At 42.3% G+C, this 14,395-nt stretch overlaps 1 protein-coding gene across 8 annotated transcripts in view; it reads right to left on the bottom strand.

Moving 5' to 3' along the window:
* PPM1B (protein phosphatase, Mg2+/Mn2+ dependent 1B) overlaps nucleotides 1–14,395 on the bottom strand; it is a 111,318-nt gene that overhangs the window by 26,872 nt on the left and 70,051 nt on the right. For 5 of the 8 annotated variants that reach the window (XM_030557668.1, XM_030557667.1, XM_030557666.1 and 2 more), the window contains exons 3-4: nucleotides 2,160–3,023; nucleotides 296–413 (exon numbers count right to left, since the gene is read on the bottom strand). In XM_030557668.1, the coding sequence (XP_030413528.1) occupies nucleotides 296–413; nucleotides 2,160–3,005 (964 nt within the window). In that variant the 5' untranslated portion in view covers nucleotides 3,006–3,023. Of the gene's footprint in view, nucleotides 1–295; nucleotides 414–2,159; nucleotides 3,024–3,443; nucleotides 3,692–14,395 lie in introns of all 8 variants that reach the window. The other 3 variants (XM_030557670.1, XM_030557671.1, XM_030557673.1) reach the window with 3 other exon arrangements.

Here is a 14,395-nt window from a genome sequence, read left to right as displayed (position 1 = left end):
TACCACAATTTAACAGATCGAGGTCAACCCTAGGATGAAGCCTGTGACTGACTTCAGCCAACTAAGCAGAGGTAGAAGGTGTTAACTCATGTCTAGATTAAGGAAAAGATATAGGTTATGTTGGGGTTAGCTAACCCCAAATAATTTAACACTTTCTAATCTTGGAAATCCATAGAGTTTTATCTACTTACATCAGGTCTGAATTTGGCACAGAATAATTTAAAACTTGAGAACCATTAGGTTTTTAAGATTATGAAGAGAGCAGCATTTTTAATACACCAAGTAGTTTTCCTACCTTCAACCCGTGATTCCAAGTGCTTATCCAGCTCAGTATCCTTTTTCACTGCCTCATCTGAGACCTTAGGGGCATTTGAAAAACAAACTAGTACAATACTCATGTTATCACGACTTCCCTATATAGTGGAGAGAAGAAAAAAAAAGCACATGAGAGGGGGGATCCTTAGTTTTAAAGCTCTTGCCTTCCTCACTGTTAATCACTCTAGCCTGTTCTAAGATAGATATTACAATGAACCACTGTTAACACAATTACTTTATTGCACATATGTAACATGTTAATTAGCTGCAATATAGGTCATGTAGAAAAAGATTTTATAGTCTTGTAATTTTATATATTATCTTATATAATTATTAAGCATTTCTTCACTTGTTTAAAAAGGTAACAACAAAAAGATCATAACTTAAAATGATGAAATTGTTTAACTGTTACCCAAACTAATAACAAATTTAAAAAGCTAATATTTTATTCTATGAAAATATTCAGGTGAGACATTACAGCTCATTCCAAATATATTCGTTCATCTGAAATTTTATTTGTGCCACTGCCTAAATTGCATTTCATTTTGATGCTATGAAGTCCAAAAATGAATAAGATCACTTATATGGGCCAAGAACCAACATAACGTTATGTTTCTCTATCCACCTCTCCAGATCAGCCACTAATATACAGTTAATCTGGAACACGCGATTTTCTTGCAAATTATGCAAAACTACAAATTTCTAATATTAATCTAATCTCCCACATGGAAATTTGTACACATTTCCAGCTGATATTACAGTTCAACACATACTGTGCGAACACATCAACACTATTTTCTGTCAGAATCTCTCTTGTACCTCACTTTTTGCTCAGTAGTAATTTGCAAAACTATTAACGCTTGCCCTAATTTACTTTACTACTGTACACCCATTCCCAGAGTGTATACTAATTCCCCCACAGAGCTGATCAATCAAAAGTTTGGTCTTCCCTCCCTCTCCCTGCCATGTTTGTATAAGCTTAACTGAAACTCTTGATGTTGTAGTCTTGAGGAGCTTGTAAAGGAGTTTAGTAAGGACTGGAAGAAGAATAGGTATCCTAGCTGCTTTTATACAGCATAAAGATTTGAAAGAAGGTTTTAAGAAATTATCCATTCTTGCACTGCGAATCTGGAGAGAATATTGTGACAACCACCAGTAGCCAAATGAATATGGTAAACCCAGGATTACTAGTCCTTATGTAGTCCTTTTTGTTCAGACCTACACCAGCAGGCAGATCCTAGCACCCATCATCACACCCACTCTCTTGCAGGAGCACAATAGGACTCTGGAGTAGGGAAAACACCATAGTAGAAAGGTCTTTGTTTTTAAAGTTTCCTTCTGCACCAGGCCAAAAAGGATTCTCACCTTTTGCAGTCAATAAAAGATAGTTGTTGGAACTCAAAAAATTCCCTCCTCTTCCAGAGTTGCAGAACATTGAGGCTAAAACTTCAAATTCAACTCCAATCTTGGCATTGGTATGAACTTATTCATATGGAATTTGGACATCAGTGCCCTGTACTGAATCTGCCTATATGGAGCTCAGTGTAAAAGCAGGGCTCAATTAAGCATTATGTATATTATAGTAGTCATGCCACATGCACAAGCCTTGCAGATGTTGCTGGATGGAAAAACAGCAGCACATTCAAGCAAAGCTTACAGTGTGTGCTGCAGGCTACAATGCAACCATGAAGAATTCTCTGGGCAACAAGAAGGAAGTGCAAGCTATTTGCATTACCTGAATTACAACCAGAGGGAAGTGAAATTCTTCTTTGTAACTGGTACTGTATTTATCTAAATAAAGATCAACAATTGTGTAACAACTTTTAGGAAAAATAGTTACATACCTTATGTAAACAAGTATCAACCACCCAATTGCACACTTTTTCCAGGTCATCTGATACTTCAAGCCTAGACTTAACAAATTCACAGAGCTCTTCATTGCTCATTACATCCCAGATTCCATCACAAGCTAAGATGATAAATTCATCCTCTTCTGCTCTTAAAATTTCATAAACCTCAGGCTCTGGAGAAACAAGCTGTTCTGTAGGGCCTTTGCCATCAACACATTTGTAGTCATAGTCGCCCAGAGCTCGAGAAACTGCCAATGAGCCATTAACACGCTGAATCATTACACTACCTCCTGCATTCTGGATTCGCTCCTTCTCCCTTGGGTTGCAAGGTTTGTGATCCTGTGTTGAAAAACACACTTGTCCATTTCTATAGAGAACAGCACGCGAATCACCACAGTTGATAAAGTATATATGCTCACGAGAAATCATAACTCCCACTGCTGTTGAGCCACTTCTGTCCATTCCATTTCTGAGGTCAGAAAAATTGCGCATATATTCATCAATTTTCAAAAAGCCAGTTCTGATTCCACTCTTGACATTTTCCACTGAAGGCTCAAGAGCTGATCCTGGTTTTTCTGACGCCCTAAAATCATCATTGTTGGTGATGTGTTCTAATAAATGTGTTGAACAGTAATTTGCCACACGAGATCCTGCATGACCATCATAGACAGCAAAAAAGGACCAGTCCTCTAGGCCATGAGGAATACCTACAACAGCTGTGTGAGCATCTTCCATTTCCACTCTCCATCCCTGCATACTGCTGAGCCCATAACGCAAGCCATTCCCTGTACCATGAGCATTATGTTTATCAGTTTTTGGTTTATCCAAGAATGCACCCATGTTTATTTAATATTGAATCTGGAAAACAAAAGAAAAATCTTATTTATAAATCTCTTATCCTACAAAAATCTTGTACAGCAATCTGTGAAACAATTCATATATAATTCCTTGTGGCTTTTCTTACAGTAGTCAGTGAATTACTGTATAACAAAGTGTGTACAACAAAGTATGCATTTTTATTCAGGTTAGCTATGGGGGAAAAATAAGGTCACTATCATCTTTTTTAAAATGTGATCCTGTCAAATTAGACATTTTTGGTAGCTTACCCACCACTGCCCTCAAGGGGGGAGATGGGGCTTATCTTTGTCTTAGGAACTTTTCATGCTCACTTACATATATAAATGAAGGAGTCCTTCATATGGAAGGAACAGTTTTGCTACCTCTGTAGTACCATCCCTTCCTCCCCAATCCATGTCCCTCCAATTCCATAAAAGTTACCAGGAAAAACTAGTACAGCCTCCCACTAATTTTTCTCCATAGCTCCACAGAAGCTGTCCAGTGTAGGGGAGTCCTGGATAGCGCTGAGGAAGTGAAGTAACATTGGTAGGGAGAGGCCGGCCTACTACTGGAACACTAAGTTTGGGGGCAACTTTTCCAAGAGGAGCTTGAGGACGAATCCTTCTCTCTCATCCACCAGCAAGATGATGGGAGTAATTTCCAGAAGAGAATCCTCAGAGAAGTCCCTGCTGAAAGAGAAGTCTGGAAACAATCTGGCCTCCTGTTTGTGCAAACAGTTCCAATTTTTAACTTTTCCAAAACACATTTCTTAAACTAATTTTGGATGCAATTTAAAATTCAAAAATATATATTTGCCTAAATTAAAATTATCATACTGCAAATAAATCACACCGTTCACAATACTAGGAAAAATCAAGAACTACAAAACAAATACAGTTCTTCCGTTCCAATTAAAAACCTATTTAAAATAAAATAACTAAATGGATATAAGGACAGCAACCTTCTAAGATCATGGCAGATAATTTACTCCAAATAGTGAATTTGCAATTCACACACGTTCCCTTTAAACAATATCTTTTTACTGGTCTCATTTTAGAAAGAAGTCATATCTTTCACTCTGATTATCACAATGAGAAACAACATTAATTATTGTTCTAGTTTTATGCTGTATTATCTTGGTTTATACGTTTCTTTTCCAAGTCATTTCAATTCTCGTTTGCACTAACATTCCCTTCAGTACAAAAGTTTCAAGTTCAGCTAAGGGGCAAGCCAGAGTTGATAGAAACTGGTATGACTAAATGACATAATTCAGCCCCACCCTTTTCTTAAATGCTCTATACAGTCCTGAGGCAGATACTGTCAGACTGAAAAACAGACAGATCGAGGCAGAGTTTTCCATAATCACCCCTGAGGGCCCAGGTGCACAAATGGCAGAATATCTACTGTAGAAAGAAATGTGAATGGAGGGAAATTTACAATAAGCCATATCCATGTTCAAGTTCTAATGCAAAGGTTAAAAGTGCCATGCGCACCATTTTTTCTTTTTCTTTTTTTTGGAACTCATGTTCTTTCTCCTCTTTCATTCTAGGACTAGATTATCTTGTGCTGCAAGGCAGGTACATGACTCTGCCAGTATTATATTGTTAAACCTTTAAGATAAACCTAGGCATCTCCTTTTAATTACATAATCTTCTTACATATTACATATCAAAAACTTCTCAGCTAATTTTTTTTTTCATTAAGCAGAGTACTGGAAGCTACTGATATTAAAAGAGTAAGTATGACATTCAGTAGTATTTTGACAATTTCAGACTAGATATATTAAGTGACTAACTTCGGTGCTCTGTCCTCCATATTATAAAAGACATGCCTGGTAATTTAAAAAGAACCTCATCCTCAGATATCTTAATTTTATGTAATAAATACCTTATGGATTCAGAAGTTCAACTAACCACACCAGTTGTGGCCCTGTGAGCTACTGAACTGCCTAAAATGCCAGATGTATGGGCTGCCTGAGGAATTAGGTATACAACTCATTTTTATGTGGAATTTTTTGAACCAAAATCCAGGTACAGATGAAGAATTAAAGGCTTTATTATGATTTCCCATGGAAGCCTGCCAATGTGGGAAGGCTAAACTTGCTTGGAAAGTTCACCTAGAGCTAAAATACTTTGAGGTTTTGCGGAGAGAGAAGACTTGCCTTATGACTCCACAGAATGAGCAAACTATCAGATGCCACCACCTCTACCAGTTGGCGGCTCCTATTTTGCAGTAACACAAAGGCAGTTGTAAAGCCTTGCAATGAGAGATGTAGTTTTTTTTTTTCTTTTTTAAAGAAAAGAACAGGATTTGCAAGGGCCCATTTGCAATACTCTCATCTCAGCTTCCTACAATGAAAACCCCTTTGGCGTAGATTGCTTCTGACAGGCTGGGATGATTTGGGCCATCTGCTTAAAGGCATTGTGGCTATAGATCTGTTCTGCCATAGGCCAAGTTGATAGAGATAGGACATTCAAGATAGAACTGACTTCGTTACATGCCCTTTCAATTACATTAGTAATGGCCTCGGATCCTAATTAAAATCCTAACTTGTGCCAAACCTACCAGGGTTCAATTCCAATCAATCATCTTGAAATAAAAAACTGGACTCATAAGGAAAGTTACATGTATCCTAAGAACACTAATGACTTAGTTGCATGGACTGAGTATTGCACCCTCTCAACCGTCAAGAAGCACCCAGCTCCTCTCATTCTTCAAGAAGGCAAACACAATACACTGAGTATATGCCAAGAAAATACAATGAGCCCCTATGAAGTGAAGCACTGAAGTCAGATGCAGGCACCAGTTAAGTCAATCAGGTTCTGACATTGTGCCCACTCAGCAAGGTGTCAGAGGGGTGATGAGAAAGGTACTGATCTTACCAGGCCCCAAAAAACTGACTAATGAGCACCAGAGAGCAAAAAAGTTGTTGGGCCAATAACCTGAAATGCTATTGCCCAGGAAGGCACTTGCACACCAACAGGAACCTGCAGATAAAGCCAACATGATGCTGGAGCTGAAAACGTGGGGGAAATATTCAACACCGACCACCCCAGCTGCTCATGTCCCAGGCAAACAGCCCCAGGCACCAACACATTCTTACTAAGTGTTCGTGTGCCAAAGTGCACCAACACTGGAAGTCCCAGGTGCTGGTCTTGCACAGCACTGATGTGATGAAGTGGGCCTAGTGCTAATGATTCACTGTGCTGCAGAAGATTAGTGCCAGTAGTATACTAATGTGCGGGCTTCACAACCCCGTTGGTGCAGCAAAGGGATCAGGTGCAACTAGACCAAAGCACTACTGTGACAAAGGAAAAGAGGAGGTTACTTACATGTAACTTAAAGTCCTTCAAGATGTATGGTCCTATCTGTATTCCACTGAGTGTTATAGGCACGAGCCATGCGCCCGGAGCCAGACAACTTGAAAGTAGCGGTGTCCATTGAGCTGCGCATGTGCCCTTGCTTTGCCTCATGCTTTCATCTGAGGCAATAAAGAGCAAGGTGGTCCAACTGCACCCTCAGTTCCTTCACCACAAATCGAACAGTTCTGAATCAGAGGGGAAGAAGGGTGGGATCAGAATACAGATCGGGACCACACATCAAAGAACCTCCAAGTAACCTCCTCTTCTTCGAGTGATGGTTCCTATCATACTTCATTGAGGGTGAATAAGAAGCAGTACCTAAGTATGCAGAGGATGCAAGGAGGAAGATGGAATGGTTGAATGGATGACAGCTGCATGGAACTAAGCATCCATTGCAGAGTCTTGCGCCAAGATGTAACATGAAGCGAAGCTATGTACCAAACTCCACGAGACTGCCCTACATATGTCTGGAAGCAGTACATCATGCGGGGTGGCTGTAGTTGATGCATGCGCTCTCGTGACATGGGCCCTCACTCCAAGGGGTGGGGACAGTCCCAGTAACCAATAACAGACACAAAACCCATTCAGAGATCCTCTATGTGGAGATTGTCTTCCCTTTCATCCATTCAGCTATAGTGATAAACAGCCTAGGGAACTTTCTAAATAGTCTTGTCCTCCAAAGGTAAAAGGCCAACGCTCTGTGGAGGTTGAGGGAATGAAGGTGGCACTGAGCCATGAGGCTTTGGAAAGAAAGTAGGTAAGTGTATAGGTTGGCTGAGATGAAAACGGGATACCACCATTGGCAGAAACTTGGCGTGTTTTTACTGGTCTCATTTTAGAAAGAAGTCATATCTTTCACTCTGATTATCACAATGAGAAACAACATTAATTATTGTTCTAGTTTTATGCTGTATTATCTTGGTTTATACGTTTCTTTTCCAAATCATTTCAGTTCTCATTTGCACTAACATTCCCTTCAGTACAAAAGTTTCAAGTTCAACTAAGGGTCAAACCAGGGAAACCTTGTCCTTATGGAACGTGGTAAAGTAGAGTCAGTCATCACGGCCCACAATTCTCCTACCCTTCTCACAGAAGTAACAGCTACCAGGAAGGTGACCATAATGGAAAGGAGAGACAAGGAGCATGAAGCCAGAGGTTCAAAGGATGATTTCATTAATGTCAAGAGGACATGGTGAGGTCCTATTGGGGAGTGATAGGTTGAATGGGTGGATAAATTCTAAGAAGGCCTTTCCAAAACACGGCAGTCAATGGGTGAGTAAACACTGAGCTTCCTTCTACAAGGGGTTGGAAAGCACTAATAATCCACCATGTGCACCTTGATGGAATTGAGCTCAAGCCCTGACATCTTCAGGGACAGAAGGTAGTCCAACATAAGGGGAATGTCCACATCCTTTGGGGCGAGACGCCTCTGCCTGGCTCAGGAGGTGAAATGCTTTCACTTGGCCTGATAGAAACACCCTATGGACTCTGCTGCTGCTCAAGAGGAGGTCTTATACTGCAAACAAACAATCCCATTCTAGCAAAGATAGTCATCCAAAAACCAAGCTCTGAGGTGAACTGTCTGCAGGCTGACATGCCTGATCCCACGGCCGTGTTGCATAAGCAGTTCTGCGAAAGCTGGCAGTGGAAGTGGAGGACACATTGACACGCGGAGAAGGTGAGGAAACCAGAATTGGCAAGGCCAGAATAGGGCTATCAGAATAGCCATGGCTGTTTTCCTCCTGATACTGCAGAGAACACATGGCGGCAGCAACAGCAGTGGGGGAAAGATGTAACTGATCTGGTCTGAACAGTGGATGACAAGGGCATCATCTTGGGAATGGGTGCCACGCCCTCTTCTGGAGCAGTATGTGATGCATTTACTGTTGGCATGGAGGGCTCCTTGGTCCAAAAAGTCGTTGACTACGGTGTCATGGAGCTCCCATTCATGGTCGGTCACAAATTTCCTGCTGAGAGAGTCCACAATCACATTCTGAGTCCCTAGAACATAGGCTACCAACAACAGGATCTTGTGGACCAATCCCACAACTGGAATGCTTCTGCACAAAGCACTGGTGACCACATGTCCCTCTCCCCCCCCCTCCCATTTATTACATCAACAAATGGTGGTGGTGTTGCCCGACATAATTAGAACATGATGGGAGAAACATGCAACATGCCCTCTGTACTGCATAAAGCTCCTGAATGTTGTTCGTACTGGATTCCCAAGTGGTCCAGGTCGCATGACATGGGCTTACCCATGTGGGTACCCCATCTGGCAAGTGATGCATCCGTGGGGAGGATTGAAGGAAGGGTATCCTGGTGCAGACCTGACCTAGGTTTGTCCACCATCCGAGAGACAGTACATCCAGCAAGATCCAGGATATGTCATATGGGAGAACAGACCTTCTGGAGCCACAGCTGAAAACAGTAAAGGTGCAGACAAGCAAAGATGGAGACTTACATGCAGGCCACCATGTGGCCAAGGAGAAAAAGGCAAGTCCTGACCTGGACAGAAGGATTGGTTACCACTTTGACAATCAGTTCCTGTAGGGTCTAAAAATCTTTCCCTCGGTAGGCAGGCTCATGCTGAACCGCACTGAAGGGGGCCACAAGGAATTCTAGGGCTGCGAAGGATCCAAAGTAGATTTTTTTCTGTTTATGCTCGTCCCCAGGAAGGAAAGGAGTATGAGCAACATGGAGATTGAGGCCTGAGCCTCTCTACTGGATTGTGCTGCTAGGAGCCAGTTCTCAAGATATCAGAATATAAGGACCAACTGACACCAGAGATGATCCGCTAGTCCAAAGAAAACCTCGGTAAATAGCAGTGGTTAGTCCAAACGGCAAGACCCTTTATTGGAAATGCCAAAGGCCAACTGTGAACCTTAAGAACCTTCTGTGGGTTGGATGGATGTCTATGTGAAAAACAGGCATTCTGCATATCGCGAGCCATAAACCATGTGCCTTTTTCTAGCAAAGGGATGATGGCTGCTAAGCTGCCCATATAAAACTCTGGTTTGTGTATGAACTAATTGAGATGACAAAGGTCTAAAATTGGTCTCCACTCACTCTTCTTCTTGGGCAGTAGGAAATGAGTGAAGTAAAATTCTGCGCCCTGATAGAACCCGTTCCTCCGACTTATCGCTCTCTTTTGCGGTATGGAGTCCACCTCTAGGAAGAGGATATTGTCATGAGAGTAGTCCCTGAGGCAGGATTGGGGTGGGGGATGGGGAAGTGTGGTGAACTCAGATTGTACAGCCATATTGAATGACATCCAGGATCCATTTGTCCGCACTCCAATCTGGTAAAAAGAGTGCTAGATGCCCCTCAAAGGAAGTGGGTGAGATGAACAGCGGGAGGCAAAGTGTTTGGCAACTCTCTAGGCACACTCAGAAATATTGTTTCTGTGAAGGCTGAGCATGTGATGCTGAAGACTGTGACAACGGACCAAAAGGATGGGATCTTTGAGTCTTCTGCTGCTTGCGAGGCGGCTGTAGGCCCACTGATGGAAGAACTGAGGAGCTTCGAACCACTGTGCAGGAAAAACTTGCGACTCGGTGCTAGCATGTAGCTGCTTAGGGATCATAGAGTGGCTCTGGAATCCTTGAGGGAGTGGAGGGAATCATCGGTCTTCTGACTGAAGGGGTGGGACTCATTGAAAGAAAGGTCCTCTATAGTATTCTGCACTTCCCTGGGGAAACCAGACGAATTCAGCGATGATTCCCTCCTCATGTCGATTCCCCTTCCACTAGAAAATTTGGGGGGAAGCGGCACAGGGGGGTGCTCAGAGAACAGAAACGCAGACCTCTCAGAAGGCACATAATACCTCTTTCTCTGCCACCTTGGGAGTGGGTGCAAAAGTAGCTGGAGGGTACCAGACCATTCAAGAAAGCTGAAGAATAGCATCGTTGATTGGCAGTGCAACCCTGGTACTGAGGCATGCAGGATGTCAAGAAGCTAATGTTTGTCCTGTACTTCCTTCAGTGAGTATGGAGGTCCTCAACCACTCTGCGCAAGAGCTCCTGGAACTGACTAAAGTCATCCAGAAGTGAGAGGGAAGCCAAGGATACCGCATTATCAGGAGACAACAATGGGAATCGTTCCTGTTCCGGTGGTACAATCGGACCTGGACTGAGCAGATCCCCCTCCAAGACCAGTTCTCAGCACCAGTTTCAATGACAGCTGAAGTGGGGAGAGGGGCAAATCCTCTCTTGCTGAAGGGAAAAACTTCAGACAGGACCCCCAGTATGGCCAACAGGAGAGATCCATCAGATGCTGTGGAGGGCCCCACAGAGCAGGATACCAGTGCCCCCTTCATTGGGAAAACAGAGGATACTGCTACTGTGTCGGTGGAGCCTTAAGGTGCTTGTATCACTGGCAGGGGAGGGGCAGTCCTAAGAACCAATTTTAGTATATGTGCTGCCGATACTAAGACTAAACAACAGAAAAACAAATCAAAACTATGTACAATGCTAAAAACAATTGTTGTTTCAAAGTGTCAGAGAAAGATGAGAGAACACCAGCAGCTGTGACACAGACCATGCAGGGGTGTGAAGGAACTAAGGATGCAGTTGGTCTGCCCCACCCTTTATCGCCTCAAATGAAACCATGAGGGGGAGCAAAGGCGCATGCATGAACCAGCGAACAATACTACAGTCAAGTTGTCTGGCTCCAGATGCATGGCACATACCTATAACCTTCAGTGGAATACAACAGGAACCAACACTTGAAGAACTTTGCACTTGCTGCCTCGGGTGCTAATACATCAGCTTCAAATGCATTGGTACACCACAAGGAGTTCTCGCGTCTGCAACCTCAGGGGCTGATTCCCTCGCTTCACATAGCACCAATGCTTCAAAGGAGGCCTAGCATCAGCATTTCCACTGTTTCCATGTATTGAAACAATAGTGACAACAGCCTCAGACGGTGATGTACAGTCCCTGTAGGACTCCACCACCAACGGGAGCTTGGTTCCTGTGGTGCTGACCCAGATGAACGCTGGGGCACCAGTGTTAATGGCCCCAAGACACAAAGATGCAAGGATTACAACTAAATATTCAGCACTGTCAGAAGCTACCAAAGCTAGACATTTGTAAATCAGCTGACCCAGATAATTTGTATCCAAGAGTTTTAGAAAAGCTGGATGAGGCGCTTGCTGAATCGTTAATGCTGATTTTAAAAAGTCTTGGAATGCTGTAGAATTCCAGAAGACTGTAAGAAAGCTAATGTGCTAATTTTTAAATGGAGCAAATGGAATGACTCATGTAATTATGGGGCCTGTCAACCTGATATCAATCCTGGGCAAGATAATGGAGCAGTTGATACAGGATCCAACTGATAATGAACTAAATGAGGGTAATGTAATTAATGCAAATCAACATGGATTTAATGGAAAAATAGAACCTGTCAAACAATTTTTTGACAAAATTATAAATCTGGTTGATAAACGGAACAGATTCCTCTAAGGAATATGGTCTGGTACCAGATGATATATTGATTAAAAGAACTAGAAGAAAGTAAAATTAACCTGGTACACATTAAATGGATTAAAAAGTGGCTAATAGGTCTCAAAATGTAACTGTAAATGGAGAATCATCATCAAGTGGGTCTGTTTCTGGTGGTGTGCCACTGGGACCAGTTCTTGGCCCTCTGCTATTTAACATCTTTATCAATGATCTAGAAGAAAACATAAAACCAACAGTGATTAAGTTCGCAGATGAGACAAAAATTGGGAATAGTGAAGAGGACAGGTCACCAATTCAGCGCAATCTGGATTGCTTGAAAGACAAGTCACAAGCAAACAAAGGTAAACATATATCTAGGAACAAAGAATGTAGCCATGCTTCCAGGATGGAGAACTCTATGTTGGAAAGCAATGACTAAAAAGATTTGGGAGTTGTGATGGATAAGCAGCTGAACATGAGCTCCCAGTATGACTCTATGGCAAAAAGTATTAATGTGATCCTGGGTGTGTGTGTGTGTGGGTGTGTGGTGTCGCCAGATGGCTGTAGTAAAGTAGTGGGAGACAGATATATTAGTCACAGGCTAAACAAATCCCTGCTACCAGGATAAGCAAATGGCAGCTGCTCCAGGTCAATTAAGACACCTGGGGAAAATTAAGATCTTTCCAGAAGGCAGGGAAGACAGTGGGTTGTTTGGGACACCTGAAGCCAATCAGGGGCTGGCTGAAACTACTTAAAAGCCTCCCAGTTACTCAGGTGTGTGTGGGTGTCAGGAGCTGTAGGAGGAAGTTGTGCAGTTGGAGAAATTGAGTAATACAAACCATCTCAGGCACAAGGAAGTAGGCCCTGAGGTAAGGGTGAAGTAGACACGGAGGAAGTGGGGGCTGCTGTGGGGAAGTGGCCCAGGGAATTGTATGCAGCCTGTTTCCAAAAAGTCAGCTACCATAGCTGATACTATTAGGGTCCCTGGGCTGGAGTAGAGGGTGGGTCTGGACTCCTCACTTCCCTTCCCCTGAATTAATCACTGAGACTGGGAGACAACAGAGACTGTGCAAGGGAGAGTAGCTTCTCCTCACCTCCCTTACTGGCTTATGATGAAAATGACTCAGTAGGCTGTGATCCTTGGCTCTAGAGAGAAAGGCTACATGGAGGGTCACAGTGAGCCTCTGAGGCTAGCAAAATCTGCCAGGAAGCGCAGGACCCATGGAAACAAGGACAGAGCTTTGCCACAATAGGTAAATCTTGAGTAGGAGTAAAGAGGTTATTTTACACTCTGTATTTGCCACTGGTGTGAGCACTGCTGGAATACAGTGTCCAGTTCTGGATGTCAACAATTCAAGAAGAATGTTGATAAATTGCAGAAGATGCAGAGAAGAGACATGAGACTGATTAATCAATTAGAAAACATCCCTTATAATGATAAGCTAAATAGACTGAGCTCCCTGAGTCTAACAAAGAGAAGGTTAAAGCGTGACTTGATTACAGTCTATAATTATCTACATGGGGAAGAAATATTTAATAATGGGCTCTTCAAAATAGCAGAGAAAGACATAACATGATCTAACGGCTAGAAGTCAATGCTAGACAAATTCTGATTGGAAATAAGGTGTAAATTTTTAACAGTGAGAATAACTGGCTGTTTGAAAAATTTACCATGAATTGTGGTGGATTCTCCATAACTGAATTTTTAAATCCAGATTGGATGTTTTTCTAAAAATAAACTCTAGGAATTATTTTGGGGACGTTCTATTGTCTGTGTTAAACAGGAGGTCAGCCTAGATGACCACAACGGTATCTTCTAGGCTTGGAATCTATGATGCCAGCAGGTCCTAAAATGGATGATTATTCCAGTGGACAGAGATTTGACTACGCAGCACTAATGAGGTGCTCATCCTTAAAGGCAGGCTGGGTGATATTAGAAATCTCTCTTCCATGCACTAACCTCCTGATAACTGAAGTCATGAGGAGAGTGGCTCAGTGAGGTGTAAATCATTCAGAACATCACAGTCTCTAACAGCAACAAGCTACCAGTAACCCAGGTCATTTTCTCAACAGTATTTTCCAACAACACCTCTACTTTGTTAGAAGGAAATGAATTACTCACAAGTCTATGCCTGCATTATTCAATGTACAACAAGACTAAACTCCCCATGATACGCAGCAAATCACCTTAATGTGTACGAACACCAAAGTACCAACACTTGATATGATGGATGCACCTGGTAGCAACTGCATAGTTCAGGCTGTGCTTTAGTTTCTATGCCCTTTGAATTTTCTATGTAGATTTTATTTGGTTTCTCTTAACAATTTTTTTTTTAATAAGTCTTTGTATTTGGGTTCTGAATGAATTTTTTTTTCTTGGAGTCCTACTTTTCACTGTTGACCAGTAGCTTGGGGGAGGAGGAGCTTTGTCTAGCTACACAAAACTTGATAAAGGTGGATACTGAGCACATCTGGTCCAACAGGCAGGATTTTCTTTTTTAATATGGGATTTAGCATAATTTGTAGCTGTAATTCACATTATTACTGAAAGATTATATGAACATATAAGCCTGCTGGATTTTGGAAG

The sequence above is a fragment of the Gopherus evgoodei genome, chromosome 3 (assembly GCF_007399415.2).
Source record: "Gopherus evgoodei ecotype Sinaloan lineage chromosome 3, rGopEvg1_v1.p, whole genome shotgun sequence".
Taxonomy (NCBI): Eukaryota; Metazoa; Chordata; order Testudines; family Testudinidae; genus Gopherus; species Gopherus evgoodei.
Note: the sequence above shows the minus strand (reverse complement) of the source record. Positions and strands in the feature narration are given on the sequence as shown.